This window comes from Ambystoma mexicanum, chromosome 13 (assembly GCF_040938575.1).
Source record: "Ambystoma mexicanum isolate Mex_15411 chromosome 13, UKY_AmexF1_1, whole genome shotgun sequence".
NCBI lineage: Eukaryota > Metazoa > Chordata > Amphibia > Caudata > Ambystomatidae > Ambystoma > Ambystoma mexicanum.
Window position 1 is genome coordinate 839519018 of NC_090938.1, and position 20706 is coordinate 839539723.

General features: G+C 50.1%; 2 protein-coding genes across 2 annotated transcripts in view; one reads left to right on the plus strand and one right to left on the minus strand.

Moving 5' to 3' along the window:
* The first annotated feature begins 996 nt into the window (after positions 1–996).
* PPP1R10 (protein phosphatase 1 regulatory subunit 10) overlaps positions 997–20706 on the plus strand; it is a 36138-nt gene continuing 16428 nt past the window's right edge. The window contains exons 1-2 of the mRNA XM_069635352.1: positions 997–1019; positions 1152–1417. The gene's annotated coding sequence lies outside the window, so the exon portion shown is untranslated. The remainder of the gene's footprint in view (positions 1020–1151; positions 1418–20706) is intronic.
* On the minus strand, positions 2410–3693 carry LOC138520603 (G patch domain-containing protein 8-like). Its single transcript, XM_069632928.1, has one exon. The coding sequence runs from the start codon at positions 3691–3693 to the stop codon at positions 2410–2412; it is 1284 nt and encodes a 427-aa protein (XP_069489029.1).

Below are 20706 nucleotides of genomic sequence, written 5' to 3' on the forward strand. Positions count from 1 at the left end.
ATATTTTGAAAATATTATAAATTGAGTTTTATTTAGAAAGGGAGATGTGAGGATGTCATAACTATTGTACATAGTTTGTGTTGTCATTGGCACGTGGATTGTAACTATGACAACATCTTCGTGTATGGCTCCAGAATGTTGATGATAGGGGCTCCTCCAAATAAACCAAGTTATATATATCAGCGTGCGTAAAGTGTTTTAGTATCACAGGTGAAACACAACAGCTGTGGGCAGACACTGTTGATTGGCCTTTATTAAAGTGTAAATGTTAAACTTAGCATTGTGTGAACGAAATAGTGTAAACGTTTTAATCTGACTGCCATTACAAATTCGGTAAGCTTCGGTGTAACTACTTCAAAAAAATACGTGTTCCAAAATCGAGGATTGGGAATGTAATGGGGTCATATTTCCCAAATCTACCCACCCACCGATGAATTTTCCATTCAATTCTCCCAGAGCAATATGGCGGCTGCCGGCATTTCCAGTTCCCTCTGCGCGTGAGACGGGGGACGCGGCCGGGAGCGCCTGCGAAGTTCCGCCACAGCCATTGTAGCCGCGCGCCTACGTAGGGATGGGCACATTCCGCAGAACCCCATCCTTAACCCTTAACGTCCTGAGTGGAAAAAGCGAATAAACGTGCCAAGTCAAAAAAACAGCGACTGCGCATGCGGCGCTCCCAAACTCCCATCACGCGGCCACGCGCATTAGGGGGCGGTTACATGACGTATGCGCGTGCCAAAAATTGCTGCGTCACGTTTAAAGTAGGGCTTAAAAACTGTTTTCAGTGCCGTGAGAAAGTATATGTGTGAACAAGGGACTTTTTGCGATCTATATGGTAAACTTCAACATCAGTGTTGGAGTCAGTTAGAAAAAGGGGCGATGAGCGAGCGCTAAGCCCGCCGATGTGGGTGTGGCCGTTTCATCCGTGCGCGCGCACCCCCCCTCCTTCCTTTGTGACGTCGCGGGCATATAAAAGCGCCGCCGCGCGCGCTCCCTGTTATTCTGGGGGTCGGTTTCAGGTGAGTACGGATGATACGCAGCAGCGCGGTTAGCGACAAGACAATAGGGAGGGAGCGGGCTGGGAAAGAAACGCGGTGAGGCTCCGACATTATACTGAAATCCTTTTTATTTTTCCCTCCCCTCTCTCGCAGGTTCACTTTTTCTTTGGGGGAAGACGCTGTGTACGACTGACAAGTCACTGCAACAACAAAAGGCCCCGTCAGCCCAAAGGACAATTCGACGATTTCCCATTTGTTCTTGTGACCGAAACGAATACGTAGCGTTGTAGACACAGTGCTCCTCTCTAGAAGTATCCTTGCCGAGGAGGCGCCATGGCCTTGTGTGTGTGACCCCAGCCCCCGCATTGTGTTTTTAAAGCACAGACCCCCTCAAGGCGCTGAAGGACAGAATTTGGATAGTAAGTGTCGGCCGTGGATCGGGAAGCGGCCACAAACCTTTTTTAAAAACCTATTTTTTTTAAAGGACTTTTTGAGGAAAATAATCGATATGGATTTTTGTACAAACATTTTTTAAGTTTAGTGGTTGTGATGCCTCATAAGAGGGAAATGAGCTCGCGCGGCACAAAATGGCGGCCGTAGCTCTGGAGAAGGCCTGGCCGCCATCTTGCGCCGCGCGGGACCCAGGAGCCCACAGGCAGAGGGGAGCCGCCATGAGCAATCTACGTATAAAGATTGTAAGCGGAGCGAAATGCATGGAGGTAAAGGGACGCCAAAGCCGTCCGGGGGGCGGCGGGGGGGGGGGAATAATGAAGTGAATGGAAACTACCATAAAGTCTACTAAAGTGAACGTAAGAGTAGGCACTATTTAAATGTGAAACGGTGATTTGTAACGGCGTGTGGTGTGAGCGATGCGCGTGTGAATGGGGACGGGCGTGTGCAGTCGCGGATGAAGCCTTGTTGCACTGGAAGCCGCCCCCGGCGGACGGACCGCAAGATGGCGGCGGCTGCCGCAGCAGCTAAGATGGCGGCCATGACCGCGCGAGGGAGCCCCGCCTCCGCAGCGCCCTCTAGCGGTCGCCCGGCCGGGATGCCCGCAGGGGGAGGGGCGCCCTGGACCCATGAGCTGCCCAGGCCCGCCACACGCCAACGCTGTAGCCTGGCCTAGGCCCAAGTCTTCAAATACACCAATGAAACATTATAATATCTTACAGATGCTAACCTCCATACACCTGCCTGGGGTAATAGTGCTGCACCCATGGCGGCCCCGTGTGTGTTGGGACTGGGCCAGATTGCGGGTAATCGGGGTGGGAGGGTATATAGAGGAGCATGGGTAGGTAGTCCCGTGGCCCCTGGCCTCTTATCGCATGTGTGACTCCTGTGCTCCTCCCATGTGCCTCCACCTCTGGTCCCGTGTCTAGGCGCTCTGTTCTTTTCCCGTCTCCTGCACGCTCTAACACTGCTTTCTACTCCCATGCCTGTTGCGCTCTGGCCCCAGCTCTTCCTGTGCTGTGCTCTGTCCCCATCTCCTGTCTGCTGTGCTCTCTTCCTGTGCTGTGCTCTGTCCCCATCTCTTCCTGTGCTGTGCTCTCTTCCTGTGCTGTGCTCTGTCCCCATCTCTTCCTGTGCTGTGCTCTGTCCCCATCTCTTCCTGTGCTGTGCTCTCTTCCTGTGCTGTGCTCTGTCCCCATCTCTTCCTGTGCTCTCTTCCTGTGCTGTGCTCTGTCCCCATCTCTTCCTGTGCTGTGCTCTCTTCCTGTGCTGTGCTCTGTCCCCATCTCTTGCTGTGCTCTCTTCCTGTGCTGTGCTCTGTCCCCATCTCTTCCTGTGCTCTCTTCCTGTGCTGTGCTCTGTCCCCATCTCTTCCTGTGCTGTGCTCTCTTCCTGTGTTGTGCTCTGTCCCCATCTCTTCCTGTGCTCTCTTCCTGTGCTGTGCTCTCTTCCTGTGCTGTGCTCTGTCCCCATCTCTTCCTGTGCTGTGCTCTCTTCCTGTGCTGTGCTCTGTCCCCATCTCTTCCTGTGCTGTGCTCTCTTCCTGTGCTGTGCTCTCTTCCTGTGCTGTGCTCTGTCCCCATCTCTTCCTGTGCTGTGCTCTGTCCCCATCTCTTCCTGTGCTCTCTTCCTGTGCTGTGCTCTGTCCCCATCTCTTCCTGTGCTGTGCTCTCTTCCTGTGTTGTGCTCTGTCCCCATCTCTTCCTGTGCTCTCTTCCTGTGCTGTGCTCTCTTCCTGTGCTGTGCTCTCTTTGTGCTGTGCTCTGTCCCCATCTCTTCCTGTGCTCTCTTCCTGTGCTGTGCTCTCTTCCTGTGCTGTGCTCTGTCCCCATCTCTTCCTGTGCTGTGCTCTCTTCCTGTGCTGTGCTCTGTCCCCATCTCTTCCTGTGCTCTCTTCCTCTGCTGTGCTCTCTTCCTCTGCTGTGCTCTCTTCCTGTGCTGTGCTCTGTCCCCATCTCTTCCTGTGCTCTCTTCCTGTGCTGTGCTCTGTCCCCATCTCTTCCTGTGCTGTGCTCTCTTCCTGTGTTGTGCTCTGTCCCCATCTCTTCCTGTGCTCTCTTCCTGTGCTGTGCTCTCTTCCTGTGCTGTGCTCTGTCCCCATCTCTTCCTGTGCTGTGCTCTCTTCCTGTGCTGTGCTCTGTCCCCATCTCTTCCTGTGCTGTGCTCTCTTCCTGTGCTGTGCTCTCTTCCTGTGCTGTGCTCTCTTCCTGTGCTGTGCTCTCTTTGTGCTGTGCTCTGTCCCCATCTCTTCCTGTGCTCTCTTCCTGTGCTGTGCTCTCTTCCTGTGCTGTGCTCTGTCCCCATCTCTTCCTGTGCTGTGATCTCTTCCTGTGCTGTGCTCTCTTCCTGGGCCTCCTGCACTCTTGCTGTGTGTCCCATTGTGTCCCACTCTATTCCTAGGCCTTCTGGGCTCCGTCTCCTGCACACTCTTCCCCTCTCCTGCTATCATCTCTTCCTATGTCTCCTGCACGCTTCTAGTTCTTGATTCCCATGTTTATTGCGCCCTGTCCCCTGCACTCTTCCTGTGTTTCCTTCCCGTGCCTGTTGCACTTTGCCCCATCTTTTCCTGTCTGCTGTGCTCTGTTCCTAGGCCTCCAGCACTCTTCCCGTTTCCTGTGCTGTCCCCCTCTCTTTCTATGTCTCCTGCGCTCTGTCTCCTGCACTCTTCCAGTGTTTATTCCCATTTCTGTCGCGCGCGTTGTCCTGATTTTTTCTATCTCCATGTCAACTACACTTTGTCCCCTGCTTTTTCTGTCTCCTTAACTCTCTTCCAATGTTTTATTCCCATGTCTCTTGTGCATGTCAACTACGCTTTCTCCCCTTAGCTTCTCTTGCGCTCTTCCCATGCCTCCTGCGCTCTTCCCATGCCTCCTGCGCTCTTCCCATGCCTCTTCCCATGTCTCCTGCGCTCTTCCCATGCCTCCTGCGCTCTTCCCATGTCTCTTCCCATGCCTCCTGCGCTCTTCCCATGCCTCTTCCCATGCCCCCTGCCCTGTCCTCTTCTCTTCCTGTCTCTCGCTCTGTTCCCCTAGCATTCCCCACAGTGCCTCTCTTGCAGTGCTTTATTCCCACGTCTCCCCTCCTCCCATCATGTACTCGCCCCTTTCCCTGTGGCACCCCGACACCCCCTCACCTCGCTCGGACCCTGCCCTCCCTCTTGTCTATTCTTCCTATTTTGCTCTTCGCTTCTGAAGGAAGCGCGCCCCAGCACTTGCCCCCCCTAGGACCATTCTCGCCGCAAGTTCTTGCTCACTTTGGGGGTTCCCCGGAAGTGGTATCCGTATGTAGTAAATCTGCCCCCTCGGCCCTGGCACCCCAGGCCTGCACTGTGAACTAACTTGTGTTGTGGAGCTCGTGCCGAAGTGGGTACCAGCGCCGGTACTCGAGGGTCTCCCCGCCCCAGCTTAGCTCCTCTACTTGTACTAGGCGTAAGATGGGGGTGTAGCCCCGCCCGCCTTTCTGATCTGCATTGTGTCATCTCGTGTGACGCTGTGCCCCCGCATGCTGTTGCACCACCAGTCGGCGCTCTGGGGGGGCCAGTGGTGTGGTGGCTTTTCTTTGAGCTGCTTTCCTGGCATGGCCAACTGGACACGGGTGGTGTGGCTCTCGGTGTGCAGGTGTGTCCGATCTGTCCCAGCGCGCTGCCACGTTCCCTGGAGCTGTGGAGGCTGGGGGTAGTCTGCAGCACTCGCCCACTCGCATCAGCTGCTTTGACATCATGCGTGTGCAGCCATGCCAGTCATGCTTGCCGCAGCTGCAGTGCAGGCTCCTATTTAGTAAAGTACGAGCCGCGATTTGCTTTGTACCTTGTTTGCATGCGGGACTTATCCGCATTAATGGTACAACTGTAACATTCCGCATAAATGACTTGTGGTTGGGGCTAATTCCGGATCCCACTACATATTATTGTTACATCTAGAACTGATGGTGGGCCCCCAACATCCCCGAATCTTGAGAAGAATCCTGAAAACAGCCATTGCACCGTTCGCTGGTGATGGGGGTGGCACAGTGCTGCAGCAGCGGTGCATGCTCCTGCCTGCCGAAAGCAGGGCCGGGCGGCACCGCAGTGCCACCCAGCGAGTGCCAGGAATGGGCGGCACCGAAACCATGGGCGAGCTGTGAGCACTCTCCCTGCCAAGGACTGGTTAGTCCGGCTCGGCTACTACAGAAGAGGACCTTCTGGGGATGCCCTGCAAGGGTTGCCCTTTGCTGCAGCTCCCGACCCCAGCTAAAGATGTGCACCAGCGCTGCCACTGGTATCGTACAGGAGTCTGCACATGGTACAGGATTGGGTTTTGGCATCAGCTAGCTAGCTGGTGGAGCCCTGCAATGACACCCATTGCAGTCTTTGCCACCAGTGCTTAAGAGAATGCCACACGTTTGCTGTGCTTTCCTTTGAATGGTAGGTCAAGTGCCCTCAAATTGCGGCCAAGCTCTAACCCTGGGGCCACCTGGACGTTTGTTGTTAGTTGGGAACATTTGCGTGGGGCCTTAACGGGGGGTGCATGTGAAGTTTGAGAAGTGACCTAGTGCAGCCCACGGCAGCAAGTCATCTCTGACATCGTCCCGCCCTGGAACACCTTTACCTGGGCAGGTGTATCTATATGCGAGGGGTGCCCACGACTCTGCTAGAATCACCCTTCATAGAGTCTGGTGAGTGGGGGCCTAGCCGAGTCCTACTTGTCGCATGCACGTTATTTCCGACCTCTTCAGCAAGCATGTCCATAAGCTGAATCCAGCGACCAGTGAAGTGGCAACAGCTGCCATGTGCCTGCACCCCAGACCACCCCTAGTTCTGGCCATGACGGTGGCACTTGGCTGTTGCATATATGGCAATCGTTTGAAAAGAAACGCCTTCCGAAATTGCATGAGCCGCGGAAACCAAGTCACCCCTTCTGCCTGAAAGAGCTGCGCTTGTGCTGTGTCCTCCCTCATTTATGAAGTCCCTTTTGTCTCTCTCCTGTCTCTCTAGGCCTGAAGACGTCTGTGTGTTTGGCCAGCATACTTTAGCTTTAGCGTGCAGGCTTCGCTTGCCTTTGCACCCGAGTCTGCCTGCTTGAGTTATCCATCGCTGTTCCCGTACAGGAGTGTGCTCGTAGTGCGTGGACTGACGTCAGATAGCATCACAGGGTAACTACAACACTTGCTCAACTGCTTCTCCAGCACGGCAGTGCTACATGTGAGCCGAGGACTGGCTGCCCCGCTGCCGCCTTGCCCCTCAGCTGATCTCTCTAAAGGGCGGCACTCTCCATGCTTCCTTACGTATGCACACACTGTTCCTGTTCCTTGCTCTTTGCAGTGGGCTGGAAGCCTCTGCCTGCACAGGAAGTCGTCACCAGACTGTCCAGCAGCCCACTTTAGCTGTCTAGCTGTCCATGGAACTGTATTGACCAGTTACTGGGGTTCAAGTGTCCCTACAGTGCAACACCCAACAGTCCCACGAGTTTGTGCCATTCTGTTTAGTCTTGGGTCTGGTTGCTGTATAACTACAGAGTTTAAATGCAAAGTGGTCCATTCTGCCAGGCAATCCATGTGGTTTCAAGGGAATTCGAGCCTTCTGGGTTTTATATTTACAATACTCTGTGGCCGTGTTCCCCAAACTTTTATTTTGTCTAGTTTTGGGGAAATAATGTACATTGGCTAACTAGTTCTGTGCCAATGAAGGCACCCCTTCTGTTGAGGCATAGACGGGGCCTTTACCGCCAAAGAAAGACTCATTGTTCGTGTGTTCAGTTTCTCTGCAACATCGCTACTTCCCCTACACACTCGGGGTACTGTGCAGCCACGAAGTCCCTAGTCTGGCCACGTTTCCACGCTTCATGACTGGCTTCTTATGTCATTTAAGGGTGTCGCATGTCGTATTTTGCCACGGCTTGGTGTCCCTTCACCACGGTAAAAATGTTGCCTTGAGACACTACAATTTTCCCTCACTGGGCCATCCGTGCATTCAAAAAGTAGGGTTCTTGCCCATTGGAAAGGGGGTTTACGCTTATTAGAATCGAGGCCTATTGAGGAGGGTTAGCTCTGAAGGATTTCTCTCCCGTGGCCTGCTTCTGGGCACGGACACTTGGCCTTATAAACACTGGCAAAGAGTGGCTAGGATTTTTAGTTTGTGCTGCTTAATGCATCCATATTTATTTGTGTTCTCTGCATAGACCTCCCCTGCACCAACTGCCATGGATGGAATTGGGCAGTGGCTTAATTCAATTTTCACTTTTTCTGATGGCTTTGCTCCGGCTTGATGAAATCCTTCATACCTAGGTTTCGGCAACCGCTTGGTATGGTCAACCCTACCAACAGAAATAGGAAGCGGCTCATTGGTTATTCATCCACAGGCCATAGATGTGTGACTCACTAGCGCACGTAGTGCTGCCTGATCCAAGGGGCCAACATGTGCATTAATAACTAGGTGCAAACGTGTTTATTATGTAATTAAAACCTATTTACTCGCTTATTAAATACTCCCCTTGGGATCAGCACTTGCTTTCTACCGCCTGAAAAATCATTTTGCTCCCAACGTTAAACATTAGAGAGTAAAGTCCCCCCAGCTGCAAAATCTTTCCTGGAGCGCTGAGTGTAATGGCTTTAATAGTGTTCCTACCCATGAGATTGCTCTTTCGGGCCAACCTGATTTTAGAGCCGGTTGTAATTATTGGCCCTGGGTTGCTCCTTAGATTTGCCTGGCTGTGTAGTCCAGGCACAGTGGACCGTTCTCTACCAACCCATGGCTTTATTGGGCGAATATCATTTCTGGTCCTTGGGAAATATCTTGGGCTGTCTCATGTGAGTGGATTGAAAACCTATTTTATTTGCATTGATCATAGCCCGCAACATCCAGCTGTGTCCCTGCCCTACTGGTGAGTTTTGCTGCCAGTGTCTGGTAAAGTTCTGATTGGTGGCTGTCTACCTATGAAGCTGGTTGGTACCCTTCTCTGTGTCCCTCCCTGGCGATGACTGGCAGTGATGCTATTGCCTACCTGTGTCTCTCTTGGTTGGTACCCCTGGGCAATGAGGACAGAACTCTGGGACTCCCAACTGATAACGCCTCTGACATGGCAAGATGTTGCTGACTACTATGCCTGTCATGCGATGTCGACTTTTTTATAAATATTTTATTGAAACCGGATATAAATATGGTTACAATATAGTATGTTGGGAAAGGGCAAATTACTGTGCATGACAAATGAGCAGACCATAAACAAGCAGGCCCCAAATAAAGTCTACTCCAACAACAGTGCAGTACCTGAGCACAACAAAAGTGATCATTTTTAAAAACCACAAGAAATCTTATATATATGGCCCCATTTCGCTGTCAAAACATGGATGCAACGCTTTCTACCACTTTAAAGGGCAGAATATGTCCTTTTCTCTGCCTTTGACCACAGGCGACTGCCTTCTCCTGGGCCCGACCTCGATTTTTCCCTAGCCCGTGCCATAGCGGGTTCAGAGGCTGTGTTTTTGATTTTATCAAACGGCCAAAGCCAAGTGCAACTCTGGGTGCGACTCAGACCTCGTCACCCTTAAACGTATGTGTAGGGTGGCTGAGGGGAAATGGCAGGCATCTTGTGCACCCTCTGACAAACTGCCGTGCCGCCTGGTCCAAAGGCAGGGCTGACTCAGTCCACACTTAAGAAGAGAGCTCACATCCAAGCCCGCTTCGGGGTATTTTAACAGCTCAGCCGAACTCTTTAAAAATCTGCAAGGAGAAAGCTATCAACATCTCCTGGCCCCTCCCAGTCCCTCTGCACAGTCATGGCTTCACATTTTATCTAAAAAACCTAGGACATCCTGTCCACTCTCTCCCTCCTACTTTTTCCTGTGGCCTCTTCTCTTCCTTTCCTTTGTTCACCCCTGATGATGTTTCTAGCCAAGTCCGATCTATGAAAATCTCGTAAAAAGAGGGCTGCTCTCTGCTCCAACTTTCAGCTTTCATCTCTGCCAGTAAGATATTCTCATCGGCTCACCAGCACCCTCCTTTCCTGTCACTCTGGCCGCTCACTCTGGGCCCTCTTGCTGCTCCCACCTGTGAGGGTAAGAAGCTCAGGGGTCATCTTCGACTCCATACTCTCCTTCTCGCCTCACATCTCTAAGAAGTCCAACTACCAGCAGCACAGTCCTTTCCTCGCCTTCCCCCCAGAAGCTCGCTGTCTCCAGAGCACTGGTCCTCTCAAGACTGGACTACTGCAGCAGCCTCTTTATAAATCTTCCTGCCTCTACTCTCCGTCCTCTACAACTCATCCAGAACAGGACTGCAAGACTTGTCCTTGGCCTCCAGCCCTGAAATCTCTCACTTGTCTCTCAGTGGCAGCACTGATCAAGTTCAAGACCATCTGCATTGTTGACGAGGCCTTCTGGTGCCTGGGACAGCAATACCTCTCTCTCCGTAAATATCTTCATACTCAAGCTCTTCACTCCTCCAGCTCATTGAGGGTCAGTTGCTTCTCCAAGCAACGAGGTGGGGCAGATCTTTCTTCGGCTGGCACCTCCCTCTGGAACAGCCTCTCTGAAGCTTGAGCAGAACTATCTCTGGTTCCGGAAACAGCTCAAGACTTTCCTCTTTGTTTCTGCCTTCTATCATCCACTTCCCTGCTGATCTCCTGTCTGGCTACCTTCTGAACTCGGGCCAGGTCCCTGTCCCCCCAGTTGCACACTCCTGCACTAGTGGTGTTTATCTGTAACCCTGCAGTCCCCTTTCCTGCACTTATTAGACACCTGTTGGCTGCACTTTTGTTGCATTGATTCCATGTTCTGCATTTGCCTATCCCGGCTCCCCTGCACGTGTGCGATCTCAATGTCACCTGGCCTAGTAAGATCGTTGTCTCTGTCCTCCCTCTGTTCCCCCTTCCATGCCTCATCGCACCCTGAAACACTTGCGTTATAAATGCGATATCATGTTATGAAACCTTTTGCAAATGCCACTGACTGCTCTAGAGGGACAGCAGTACCAGGGAAGGGAGACCGACTTGTTGGGTACTGGCCCTACACCGCCGTCTTCTTTAGCTTTTTCTCAGATTGTATACACAATTGGCCTAGTGTGGAAATTCCACGGTCTGCGAGTCTGCTTTATTGGATACTAAGAGCCATTTTTAGCTGCGAAGGACATCTGTGCAGAAATAGATAATTTAGCTCAAGCTTTACAGAGGACACGAGGTACAAATGCGGACGACTCAACCGGGGAGCCTGGGTTCCCCACTTAACCAAATGCTGTGATCCTGGGCAATCGATCCCTAGTTCTAGCTTGTTTGCCCAGGTGTCAACATTGGAATCCGAAAGCGATCTCGTTGGGTTTGAGCTGTTGAGGGGGAGGGGGGGAGAATCCCTGTGTCTAACTATGACTGAGCGCAATATTGCCTCCCCGCTGTGAAGTTATGAGTTATATCCCCACTTCTAAGTTCACTGTTTTAACTTGGACACACCTGACGGGGATTGCTTTCTATGTTCCAAGCTTTTCACAGAACCTTTCCTTTGCCCATTTCCAAGCAAACTGCCCCACAGCGTCGAAAACCAGGCCTCCTCCAATCTTGTGTGCACATTGGAAGGTTTCCCCTGAAAGGCACCCACAAATAAACCTCTAGGCCCGTCCTACCCTCTGTTCCTAAAGTGGGGCATGTGGCCTCATTTCTGCACCCTTCCTGTCTGGATCCACATGTATATTGTGTTCTGTAAATAAAGTTTCCTCTATTATTTTGCACATTTCTTGGAGCCGGTAACTGGACTCTCTCGGAGCTGGGTTCTGCATTTTCTTTTCATCTTAGAAAGGAGGCGTCTGCTCCTGTGTTTGCTGCAGGCCTGAGCCTCGCTCTGCAGCCTTGGCCTCCACAGGAACCCTCCTCCTTAATCGGCTCACTGGCTGTATAGAGTGGCAGCTTGGGGAGCAAACCCCCCACTTATCTGTTTTCGAGTGTAACTCGGTTACAGGAACCGGTCAATTCTCATCCATTGTTTGCAGGTCCAACGGCTGCAGCTATAGAATACCTGTAGACTTTGCTAGATGACAAACTGGTTTTGAACCCAGGGGCCAAACCTCCACGCTCTCAAATTTGACAGTAAAACAAGTCTTTTGTAAACCTGTACTCTCTATGGAGCACCATTGTTGCACCCACCCAACCCCGGAGCAAAGAGATCATTCTGGGTACATGCACCCCGCACTACCTGACCCCAAGTTCCCATGACCACCCTGCCGACTTGCCTTTCCATGGTGGAGTGCGTGAAACTGGAATATATATTTTTTAGAACCGCTTTTAACTGGCACAACCAATGTTTACTTGGTACGTTTTAGTTGGTCCCGAGTGATTTGGCTGTGAATGCTGGATGGGTTCTCAGCCACGCTTGCCCTGGTATTTTCTCTTGGGTACAGAATTAATAAATGCGAGTGAATGGAAAGCAACGCACAAACCTTGAAACTTGTGCCCTTGTCCCCCCGATTCCTAGAGCAGGCCTAGTGCACGCTGCCAGTGGAGGAAGGCCATGGAGCACCCTACAGCACACACGCCAGTCTGTCTGAATCCTGCTAGCTATTGCAATCCGCAGAGTGAGTGAGGGAACTCCCGCCATTTGCCCGTCCTTCTCTTGGAACTTCTCCATTATGAATGCTGCTAAATGTCTTGGCGACTTCTTGACCTGCGCAGATTCCCACGGGATCCTTCCTTTTTCTGAAGGTCTCCCACGTGTTCCCATCTACACACATGTATGGAAGTGTAATCTTGCCCAACATATGCAGGTTGTTTCCGATGTGCTATGATTGTAGTTTCGGTCTGTTTTGTTTGGACCAACAGGCTAATCTCGAAACCCCCCAACATGACACATTTGAGCGTAAATCGTGTAAATTCTCTTTCTTCTGATCCTATGTCCTCCTGACATGAATGAGTTTGCCACAGGATGTGGGGGCATGGGGGGGGGGGGCAGGCTCTTAGTAAAGGGATTAAGATGACAGCTTGTATTTGAAGAGCGTGTGGGCGGTGGGGAGAAATATTTCCACCGACTTAGTTATAAGCAGTTTTTTCCCTCCACTGCAGTAAGTCCTCCAGCATTGATTGGGGCTGTCGCTCGTCTCCCAGGGATGGTCAAGACTTGTGCTTTTGGTTAAGTGAGGCTAAGCTATGAGCCACTGTTTGTGTCTTGAGTGAGACCTCCTACAGTTGCACAGTGACGGTTGCCAAAATGGCAGCACAATGCCTTTTTTCTGCCATTAACCCGATTCTTTAGGCATTTATGATTATACAAACCATAACCATCCCCTTTGCCCACCATTCCCCGGTCAGCATTGTCTTCTCTGGGTCCATCGACCCCATCACAACCATGGGGGAGTTTATTCCATCTACGCAGATTGTGTGGGTGCCACATAGTATGTCCCAGCTTCTCCCTGTATACCGTGGGTGCCCCATTCTATTGCCAGAACCACCCACCGTTTCTGTATCCATTCTAGACCTGTGTCGCTATCACCAGCCATGCTGCTATTGTGTTCATCATAAAGGCATACAGTGCGCTTTGGATGGCAAAGGCCACACATCCATTCGCAGGGTGTTGGAGCCACATCAAACGTGATGACCTCTGCCCAAAATGAGCCCTGTTCCGGGCCCTCCCACCATGTATGTTTCCAATGTCCCGATCCCGCGCACCTCCTGCAGCATCCCAGAGAAGTTGCGGTATGTCATCCATGGTGTAGTACCACTGCTTCATAACTTTCTACCAGGCCTCTCTAACTCGGATTGATCTCGTTCGTTTGGGATATTTCTCCATAGGTTTCCCCGGTGTTCCCTTAGGATATCCTCCCATCGCTTCATGTACCCCCATGTAGGAGGGGTCCCGATTGCATTAGAATTGAGTAAAGCCTGGACACCATCTGCCTGGAAGAGATTGCGCTTTGAATGTCTCGTGTTTGTGCTCGCTGGCAACTTGCATTGTCCAACCCAGTAGCAAGAGTACAGTCGGTGCTTTCTTGACCTCTGCCATCTTTGTCACATAGATGGTTACTTGGACTACTCCATTGGAAAACCCCCAATTTCAGGTTCCGCTTGGCGTGTTGCTACAGTGCACGCAGAGACTAATCTAAGCGGTGATATTTGTAGGCCTCTAATGCAGCTGATGGTCTCTTTATAAATCCAGATCCTTTCAGAGAACTTTTGAAAGGAGACGATGAAGGGTTGTGACATTTTGAGGGGCTTTTGCTTGGACTGGTGATGACTTTTAGAACACACGTTTATTTGTATAGAGCGCCTAGCCCAGGGGCATCTCTGTGCATTTCTTAAAGGTTACAGTTACATATATTTACATAATGATACATATACACAAGCTCACCACTGCCATTGGTTCTGGTCTGCATTGCATAGCCATCAGGCAAACCGGCCTGTGTACTTGACCGTTGGGACACTTCAGTGAGAGGGTCTTCAAAAGCCCAGAACTCTGCAGCTCCAGCTCTGTGGAAGCCATCATACTGAAAAAGATGCCTTCCTGTGAACCCTCTATGCAGACTCCCAGCAAGAAATAAGCTCAAACGTTTGTAATTTAATTTTATTGTGTTGCTAGATTAACTTGATAAAGGCAGTTGGGCCACCTCTCTGTGGGTTCATGACTGATCGGAATTCCCCAGATTACTGGTCCGTTCCACCAGTCCTTAATGATTGTCCCTGCATACAAGCTTTCTCTGAATTTTTGCAAGATTGGGATGGAACGGGTTTTCTGCTTTCTGCCCATTGATGTGCTCCAAAGGGAAGCATGTAGCATGCAACGCCTCCAACTGCAACAGAACGAGGGCCCATGTCGTCTAAATGCAGGTCCCCTGGCTTGTGAGGTTTCGTAACCCTTCGGTTGGGGGCTTCCATGCACCGTAGTTTGCAACCAATAGCAGCTCAGTCCCATGTGTCTTCTGGGATTCTGGGGAACCATTGAAGGAACGAATACATGAATATTTCACTTAATCTGACATTTCAACACTTATGCAAAATAATTTCAGTTAATTGTGATTGCATTTACATTTTATGTTTATTACAAGCATACATATGACCGCCTATCAAGTGTGTCTTTTACGCATATATACATTACCCATCACATTACTAAAATAAAATTACAATGAGTATATATGATGTCTGGTTCACTACCATTTATACAAATCCTCAATTGGCTTCATCACATTCAGTTTTATAATGTAATATATCAAGTTAAAATCATTTCCTTGAAGAAAAGTGTACCACAGTGTTTGCATACACTAGCTTCTTGCCTCATTGTTATATTTGCAGAGGCGTTGTTGGCTCAACTTCTCCAGACTTATTAAAATATTGGTTATGGTTTCTAGCCAGCTCGCCGCACAGACTTCCGCGCTTGAAAACCTCTGGCTATTAAGCGCGTCATGTGTTGCCTTGGGATGCCAGTCCGACCTACCAACACTTCCATTGTCGGCATGGTGTTACATTAATGGCCATATCTCTTGGGATTGTGAAGCTGTGAGGATAAGCTCTTGGAAACGCAGGCATCTCACTTGTTAGAAAACGTTCTAAAAGTTGTCACTATTGAGCTCACTAGCTAGGTTTACTAGATTTTGCTCTTTCTCTCGTAACCCTAGTGCCTTTTTCACAGCTGTTTATTTGTAATCCATGCTTTTATTACACACGTCAATGCTTCTAAAACGCCCAGCTCTGGTTCCGTGGGCTTGTATCCTGCGCTAACACACGTTCTTTCCTGTAACACCAATCTCTTTCAGGAACACGGTTTTGCAGCCAACAATGTTACATTTCAGTTTTAAATATCCAATTGGTAAGGATGGGGGCTGCAGGATCCATTTTTCTAATAAATGTATGCAGATATCTTTTCACCCCATATTTCAACTTCATATATCATAACTGACCTGATCTTGGCCATAAAATAGAAATAGTTGTCTATTTAAATTGTATTTGCTTCGTTTGGGCTATACAGCAAATGGAAGTGTTATTTTCTCAAATGAATGAACACCATGGCTTTTTGTGCTCTGAATGCTCTGGGGAATTCCAGAACATTGGTGGGGCCATGAATGGAGCAAATTAATTTGGCCCGTTCTAACAATAAGTTATTTTAAAAAACTGGCTCCACCCCAAACCCATCTGTCCCATTTTTCATAACCTTGAATTATTAATACAATACCCAAACCATTACTGGGATTTTAAAAAATGTTTTAATGTTCTCAGTGGCACCTTTTGAGAATATCAGTATTTGGGGGTGGGGGGTGAGAATTCAGCCCAAAAGGAGCCTTCAGTGTACTCCTTTGGGTAGCCATTTTAGAATGTACCTCGCCCCCACTTGTCAAATGTTATTCACAAGAATAGATGAAGGTGGGCTTTGTCCTTGGAAATGACGAGCTGACCATAGCACACCGACTACTGTGCAGTGCTGCATTGTGGCCCTGCTTCTCCTTTCAGACCAGGCGGAGCCACCGGTGAACCATGTTGCTCTTCAGTTCTCAATCTGTTAGAGTGGCAACGATTCTTTCTAAAATGGCTCCCAACCACTCTGCACAGAAGTCCATTTGATGGCTCCTTTTGCTCTGGTAACTGCGTGTAGTCTATTCATTTTCTTTGGTGCCCCTGATGTTTACTAAAAAGTTAAATGAAGCATTCTGCTAATCTTGATCTAGATACATCAGGGGACAGCAAAAAATACTGATCCTATCCAATATGTAGCGCCAGAGCCTTTCCCCTCTGTTTGCCCTTTTCCCAATCTTTGCTTTTCCAGCCACCTCAGCCGTTTCCTGGGTTTTGTATCTGCCTGTTACCCCATCTCCTCTTTAGCTCACTAAAGTGCTGATTGGCGAGTTTTAAAAGCTGAGTAGCGTGGCATTAATGCCATGCTACTCAAGCGCTTTATTATTTTTTATTTTGTAAAACATTTTTTAGAAGGAAGTTGCGTCCTTTGTTTCCGGGGGGCACTGGATATAGTATGGAGGATAAAAAGTGCCAGAAGTGGTAATACTGTTCCATTACTGTGCCAAGTTGCACTTGCACTGGGTCCAAGTTTCTGGAACTTGGTCATTGGAGATCAAACAACGCTTAACGGGGCAGGGCTGTAAAAATGCAAGATGTGGCATGCATAGAAATTGTAGGTAGAACATTGCGCACGCTTAACAAATGCAGATGACTCTTTCTGTGGCTATTCAGTTGCAGGCTACTCTGAGCTAGGTTGATGGCTTTGCTGCTGGTTCGGAGTCCAATATGAGTGTGGCTCTTATGCGCAAAGCCGAGGTAGTTTTTAAATGTTGCAACAGCCTTCTTTGACTTTATTTGACAAGCCTGTATAGTCCACACCACAAACTCTGTTGGTGCTCAGGCGTGCTCAAAGCGACTAGAATAAATTGACAGCAAATCGCACATCTTCAGGCAAGGTTTGGCCCCTTAGTGCTATGGGTGAGTTTGCGTGTCCTAAATCCCCATAAGGAAACTGTATTACATAACAAGGGCTCCATAAGGCCAATTCTGGGCAAGCCAGGGCTCCAGAAGGCCAATTCTGCGGAAACCAGGGCTCTCTACGGAAACCAGGCCTCCAGAAGGGGCCAATTCTGGGGAAAACCGGGGCTTCAGAAGGGCAATTCTGGGGAAACCAGGCCAATTCTGGGGAAACCAGGGCTTCAGAAGGGCAATTCTGGGGAAACCAGGCCAATTCTGGGGAAACCTGGGCTTCAGAAGGCCAATTCTGGGGAAACCTGGGCTTCAGAAGGGCAATTCTGGGGAAACCTGGGCTTCAGAAGGCCAATTCTGGGGAAAACCGGGGCTTCAGAAGGGCAATTCTGGGGAAACCAGGCCAATTCTGGGGAAACCTGGGCTTCAGAAGGGCAATTCTGGGGAAACCTGGGCTTCAGAAGGCCAATTCTGGGGAAACCTGGGCTTCAGAAGGGCAATTCTGGGGAAACCTGGGCTTCAGAAGGGCAATTCTGGGGAAACCTGGGCTTCAGAAGGGCAATTCTGGGGAAACCGGGGCTTCAGAAGGCCAATTCTGGGGAAACCGGGGCTTCAGAAGGCCAATTCTGGGGAAGATGGATTGAGGGCTTTGATTTATTGCTACCACACAGATCACCAAATCCATCTTGAAAAACCAATGAGCGCTTTGGTTCCTTCCCATGATGATTGTGGTGGATGGATTTTCATGCAGTGGCACAAAGCCAGTCTAGGGTATGCCATTAACGGTCAAGATTGGTTATCTTGCTAGAGCAGTGTGGGGTGGTCTTGCTTTTTGCTGCCATCTGTTCATTCTTGGTCTGCCCAGTGGTGTGCAGTGTTGCTCTAGAGTGCCTACAAATGTGCATACGCTTTTGCATGCATCTGGTATTATCCTCATCTAGTCGGGAGACTCATTAATTATGTGGGACCGCACGTGCACATCAGCAGTGAGAGGAGCATCCTGTATGTCCATCTGTGAGTGATCAATACCAGAGCACCCCCACTCAGGAAGTTGGACCAGTTTCTTGTTCGTGTCCTGGAAGTGTCTGCGCTCTGTTGTTGCCAGTCTCGTGGATTTCCATTGCGTAAGCACTGAGGGGAGAACAGGCAGTGATGACCTCAACTCTGAGGAGTCCTTGCCGGAGAACCCCCTCTGTGACCAGTGAGCTCGCAATCTCTGACTCTGGACTTGGTAGTTCTGGCCTGTTGGGCCACCTGCTTTCTATAGGTGCTTTCTATATGGGTGCAACACGCCAATCATAATGTATGTATTTTTTACTGGTGTTGCAAGTGAGGCTGTTGGCGGTTCTGCTTGCGTTAAGACAACTCATAAGTTATGAAGGCACACAAAGCCCCTTATTTATGGCCCAGGAAAGGCGCGAAATGCACAAACACCAAATGTATGAACTATACAAAAACCTCTTGATCTCATTTAAAATGGGGGACTTCCTTACTTTTATATCTCTTGGACCATTTTCCTGCCGTAGTTCCTCCTACTGTGAATGGTTAGCTGGCCGTAGCGCCTGCTTTACGCCACAATAGGGGTCTGCTCATTGTCCTTCATGGAAGGGGAGTATGGGGCAAGCAAACAATTCCATTGCTGTGCTTCCGCCTCTGTGGGTCAGAAAATGGCTCCATTCCACTGATGGTGGGCAGTGTCCTACTTTGTGTTATTATTAGACTTCGCTTTGGGGAGCAGTGGAGCGCTAGGGATGGGGGAGCTAAGAACGCTGGAGGGGGGAGGGCAAGAAATTTGGCAGCAAGGGATCTACTAGCCGAGCAGGGGAGGAAGCAGATGGCCCGCTCGGGTTAGGTGTGGAGTGAAGTGGGTAAACCTGGTTACTTATCTGTCTGGCTAACGTGTTGTGTGGTGGCGATAACCTTTGATACAAGTGCAGCTGCCATCCCAGTAGGCCTGCCTTGGAATATCTTCCCTTTCCTGTGCCCCCTCCTTGTCTTAAAGTTGGACACCATGTCTTGGCAACCACTGACCGTTCATTGACCTCCCCAGTGCTTGAGGTGCTTTTCTTTTAGCTGCTCGTTGTACAATAAAAAGCTGCACCATTGCACACCACTGTTGGAAGAAGGCCTTCTGGCCAGTTCTGTATGTCTCTTAAGGTGTCCCATGCACTGCTCGTCTCTGAAGGAAATTCCTACTTCATGCGCTAGGCACCTCATGGGATTGCATCCCACTCCAATCCGAAGAGCTACTATATGTACCAAGTCTTTATGCGGGAAAGGCTTCTGTGTTTCCCGCTGGTTTCAGCAGGTAATGTGGTGTAGGATTTCCAGCTAGACTGCAGCAGTAAGTGTGGGAAAGGCTTCTGCGTGTTCCTCTGAGTTCAGCAGGTAATGTGGGGTAGGATTTCCAGCTAGACTGCAGCAGCAAGTCTTAGTGTGGGAAAGGCTTCTGCGTGTTCCTCTGGGTTCAGCAGGATGTGGTGTAGGATTTCCAGCTAGACTGCAGCAGTAAGTGTGGGAAAGGCTTCTGCGTGTTCCTCTGAGTTCAGCAGGTAATGTGGGGTAGGATTTCCAGCTAGACTGCAGCAGTAAGTGTGGGAAAGGCTTCTGCGTGTTCCTCTGGGTTCAGCAGGATGTGGTGTAGGATTTCCAGCTAGACTGCAGCAGTAAGTGTGGGAAAGGCTTCTGCGTGTTCCTCTGGGTTCAGCAGGTAATGTGGGGTAGGATTTCCAGCTAGACTGCAGCAGTAAGTGTGGGAAAGGCTTCTGCGTGTTCCTCTGGGTTCAGCAGGTAATGTGGTGTAGGATTTCCAGCTAGACTGCAGCAGTAAGTGTGGGAAAGGCTTCTGCGTGTTCCTCTGGGTTCAGCAGGTAATGTGGTGTAGGATTTCCAGCTAGACTGCAGCAGTAAGTCTTAGTGTGGGAAAGGCTTCTGCGTGTTCCTCTGGGTTCAGCAGGTAATGCGGTGTAGGATTTCCAGCTAGACTGCAGCAGCAAGTCTTAGTGTGGGAAAGGCTTCTGCGTGTTCCTCTGGGTTCAGCAGGTAATGTGGGGTAGGATTTCCAGCTAGACTGCAGCAGTAAGTCTTAGTGTGGGAAAGGCTTCTGCGTTTCCCTCTGGGTTCAGCAGGTAATGTGGTGTAGGATTTCCAGCTAGACTGCAGCAGTAAGTGTGGGAAAGGCTTCTGCGTGTTCCTCTGGGTTCAGCAGGTAATGTGGTGTAGGATTTCCAGCTAGACTGCAGCAGTAAGTGTTGGAAAGGCTTCTGCGTGTTCCTCTGGGTTCAGCAGGTAATGTGGTGTAGGATTTCCAGCTAGACTGCAGCAGTAAGTGTGGGAAAGGCTTCTGCGTGTTCCTCTGGGTTCAGCAGATAATGTGTAGGATTTCCAGCTAGACTGCAGCAGCAAGTCTTAGTGTGGGAAAGGCTTCTGCGTGTTCCTCTGGGTTCAGCAGGTAATGTGGGGTAGGATTTCCAGCTAGACTGCAGCAGTAAGTCTTAGTGTGGGAAAGGCTTCTGCGTGTTCCTCTGGGTTCAGCAGGTCATGTGGTGTAGGATTTCCATCTAGACTGCAGCAGCAAGTCTTAGTGTGGGAAAGGCTTCTGCGTGTTCCTCTGGGTTCAGCAGGATGTGGTGTAGGATTTCCAGCTAGACTGCAGCAGTAAGTGTGGGAAAGGCTTCTGCGTGTTCCTCTGGGTTCAGCAGGTAATGTGGTGTAGGATTTCCAGCTAGACTGCAGCAGTAAGTGTGGGAAAGGCTTCTGCGTGTTCCTCTGGGTTCAGCAGGTAATGTGGTGTAGGATTTCCAGCTAGACTGCAGCAGTAAGTGTGGGAAAGGCTTCTGCGTGTTCCTCTGGGTTCAGCAGGTAATGTGGTGTAGGATTTCCAGCTAGACTGCAGCAGT